Below are 2,986 nucleotides of genomic sequence, written 5' to 3'. Positions count from 1 at the left end.
AACTGATTAACTACTCTAAACTTCCTCCTGCTTTCCTCTTTATATTACTCGAAACTGAATATCTCTCGATCTTCAGTTTCAGAGGCATCAGCTTGGAAACTGTCATGACTCAACAAAAAAGCTCAATCCAGTAAAACTAGCCAACATAATTGACAGCAGAAATTGTGGGAGGGAGGATTACCTTTGCCTTCGTCGTCTTCAGGCTGAGCTGGCCTACTTCCTTCAACAGCAGCTGCTACATCCGGAGCTGAAATGCGGAACTCAATTTTCCTCGGACCAGCGGCGTGGGGCTGCTCAAACACATCCGAGGGCTGCAGAGTCGCAGCACTGAGGACAACAAAGACAATCACTGCTACCCTCAACTGCAATCTCTAAAAATAACCTACAATAAAACTGAGCTCCTGAGCCCCTTACAGTTCAGGATATTTTGTTCTGGTCAACCTGAGATATTTCCCAGTCCACAAACATGTGGCCAGGAGACTGTGTGTTTGTGTATATTTATAGTTTAGTAACAGAGTTTGTGGCCTGTCATTAAGGGAGTGTGTGAGTGTGTGATGCTGAAACAACAAGTCTCCGAGCCGCACGAGGCTGTGTTTATGAGGAAGACTTATTATCTGGAGGTTTTTGCCCTCTCTCTTTAGCTGCCTGTGAATACTGTCCTGAGATGAGCTATGCGTGAGGACTGTGACATGCATGAGTGCCTTTGGTCTACCTCTGAGAGTCTGGCTTGGGAGCATAGAGTAGATCCTTGATCCTGGGCTTCTTTCGTTTTGAAGCTGTTTTTGGTCTCAAGGGTCGCTTGCATGCTTGGTTGACCAGGCCCATCAGACGAACAATCCTGAAATAAACCAAGCATAGGGAATAAGGGGGAAATCGTCCAACTTGGTCCAAAAAAAAAAAAAAAAAAAAAAATCTATGAAGCTAGTACTATAATCACACATTTGCAAATGTATATGGATAGTTAAATATCTGCTGTAATCAGATTTAGAAATGTATAAAAAAAATTCTCTAAATTTATATTCTGATTTGTAAATGTGCAGAAGGATCATTGATTTTCCAGGTCTCTGGAGCTCAGCTGGAGGGCTGGGACATCACTTTGGTGATTATCTTCTATAACACGTCAGTCTAAAATCATCCATAGGTGGTCAACTAGGGAGGAGACCTGGTGACCGCAAAGACAATAGTATATGATTCACACTAGTTTTTTTTTACTCATCAGACCATTCAGCGAGTCCTCAGACCCTAACACTGGAGGCACAGCCGTTCTGGAAGATACCACTCCCATCAGGACAGGAATGTTTCATCACACCATAAAGGTGATCACTCAGAGCAACTTCATATCGATTGGCAGTGACCCAAACCATGCCAGTATCATTCCACTGACAGCCAGCCAACGCCGTCGATGTAAGGTTCAAAGATTCATATTTGCCCTTTAGTTTGTCACCTGCTGCTAAAGTGGAGCAAAAGTCAGACACGAAAATCTTTGCATTTACACAATTGTGGCTCTACACGAGATTTCTGCATATTTAGAAAATATGACAGGGAGTGAGATACAGATGTGAAAGTCTCCACACACGTTTGCAGCTAATCTTTTCTCTAGAAAGATTAATACTGATGAATAATATGTTAATACGCTGGCATGACCGTTAGCTATGATGAGGTGCAAAACTATCTGAAAGCCAGTCTGACTGTCTCAAACAGTGTTTGTGCTGCACTCTGTCGTCGCCTCACCTCTCTTTGTCTTCGTCGTCTCCACTCTCATACTCGGATTCTTCCTCGCTGCTCATTTCCATCTCCTCCTCTGGTAAAGGGGGATAATCGGGAGGGAAGGGAGGAGGCATGGGGATGGGTGGAGCAGGAGGCAGGAGTTCAAACTGCGGGAAAGAAAATTACATGGCTTAGCATACAAATGGGAGAAGCGATGGCTGATTTTGATTTTAAATTAAATACAGATATTTTGAAATTCGACAACAGTCAAAGGAGACGACTTTACGGTACTAAAAACAACAATTATTTTTGCAGTTGAGCAACCCGACGACCAGCTTCTAATAACTAAGAAAATGTAAGAAACTGAGCGCACAATAGAACCAACGTGTCAGAGGAAAAAAGGAAACTCCTAGCACAGCTGGACACAGCATTCCCAGACATTTTGCATGAGAGAGGATCTCTCCCTTCACATCCTATCAATTGTTTTTTTTGTCTATGACTTTGACATTTTGAACATTGGAATTTCCTTGAATATTGAGCATCATTGTTCTGCTTCTGAACCACCATGTCAGTTACATACAGTTAAATGTAAAGTTTCTGTTGTATTCTCTGTCTCTGCTGTTTTTGCTGCTTGCATGTGTACAGTATATGAACCCTTTTGTAATCATTAAGGCTGGAAAAGACGAGTGAAAGCCTGACTTTAATAATTAACGGACCCTCTAATAGCAGCAGCCTCCATCAGACCTTGGCTGTAGCTGCTTCTGACACTTCCAAATGGTTTTTGGCATCGTTTTGGACCGCTCCTCTTTACAAAGCTGTTTCAGTGCATCAATATTTCTGGGATGTTTTGATTAAACACAATTCCTCAGGTCATGCCACAGAATGAAAACCGAGTTAAGGTCAGGTCTCTGTCTTGCGAGTTTCATCCTTTTAACCATCCTTCTGTTGATCTACTCGTGTGCTTTTTGTCACTGCCCTGTTGCATCACCCAACCTCCCCTGAACTTCAGGGCATGGACTTCTTGCCTGCATTTCTCCTGTAAAATTCATTATTCCTTCAATGATAGCAAAGGAAAGTGTTTTGGGACAGGCGGTTGATTTTAGTAGTTTTCTCTGGTCCCCTCCCCAATCAGACCAGGAGTGACATGTTTAGCCGCATGTTCTCCTTAAATTGCTGGCTGTCTGAGTGGTGTCCCAGAAACGATGTGGGCTTCATAGATAATTGGCAAACCTTCTGGAGGAAACCTGGTCTTGTTAGGAGAGACGGCATCCATCCCACT

At 43.0% G+C, this 2,986-nt stretch overlaps 1 protein-coding gene across 4 annotated transcripts in view; it reads right to left on the bottom strand.

Moving 5' to 3' along the window:
- The window catches only part of rnpc3 (RNA-binding region (RNP1, RRM) containing 3), a 25,612-nt gene that overhangs the window by 10,438 nt on the left and 12,188 nt on the right, over positions 1-2,986 (bottom strand). For all 4 annotated transcript variants that reach the window (XM_013913779.1, XM_005744882.1, XM_013913780.1 and 1 more), the window contains exons 8-10: positions 1,732-1,874; positions 713-838; positions 182-327 (exon numbers count right to left, since the gene is read on the bottom strand). In XM_013913779.1, coding sequence (XP_013769233.1) covers positions 182-327; positions 713-838; positions 1,732-1,874 — 415 coding nt within the window. The remainder of the gene's footprint in view (positions 1-181; positions 328-712; positions 839-1,731; positions 1,875-2,986) is intronic.

This window comes from Pundamilia nyererei, unplaced genomic scaffold (assembly GCF_000239375.1).
Source record: "Pundamilia nyererei isolate P.nyererei 1_Seehausen unplaced genomic scaffold, PunNye1.0 scaffold00150, whole genome shotgun sequence".
NCBI classification, from domain to species: domain Eukaryota; kingdom Metazoa; phylum Chordata; class Actinopteri; order Cichliformes; family Cichlidae; genus Pundamilia; species Pundamilia nyererei.
Note: the sequence above shows the minus strand (reverse complement) of the source record. Positions and strands in the feature narration are given on the sequence as shown.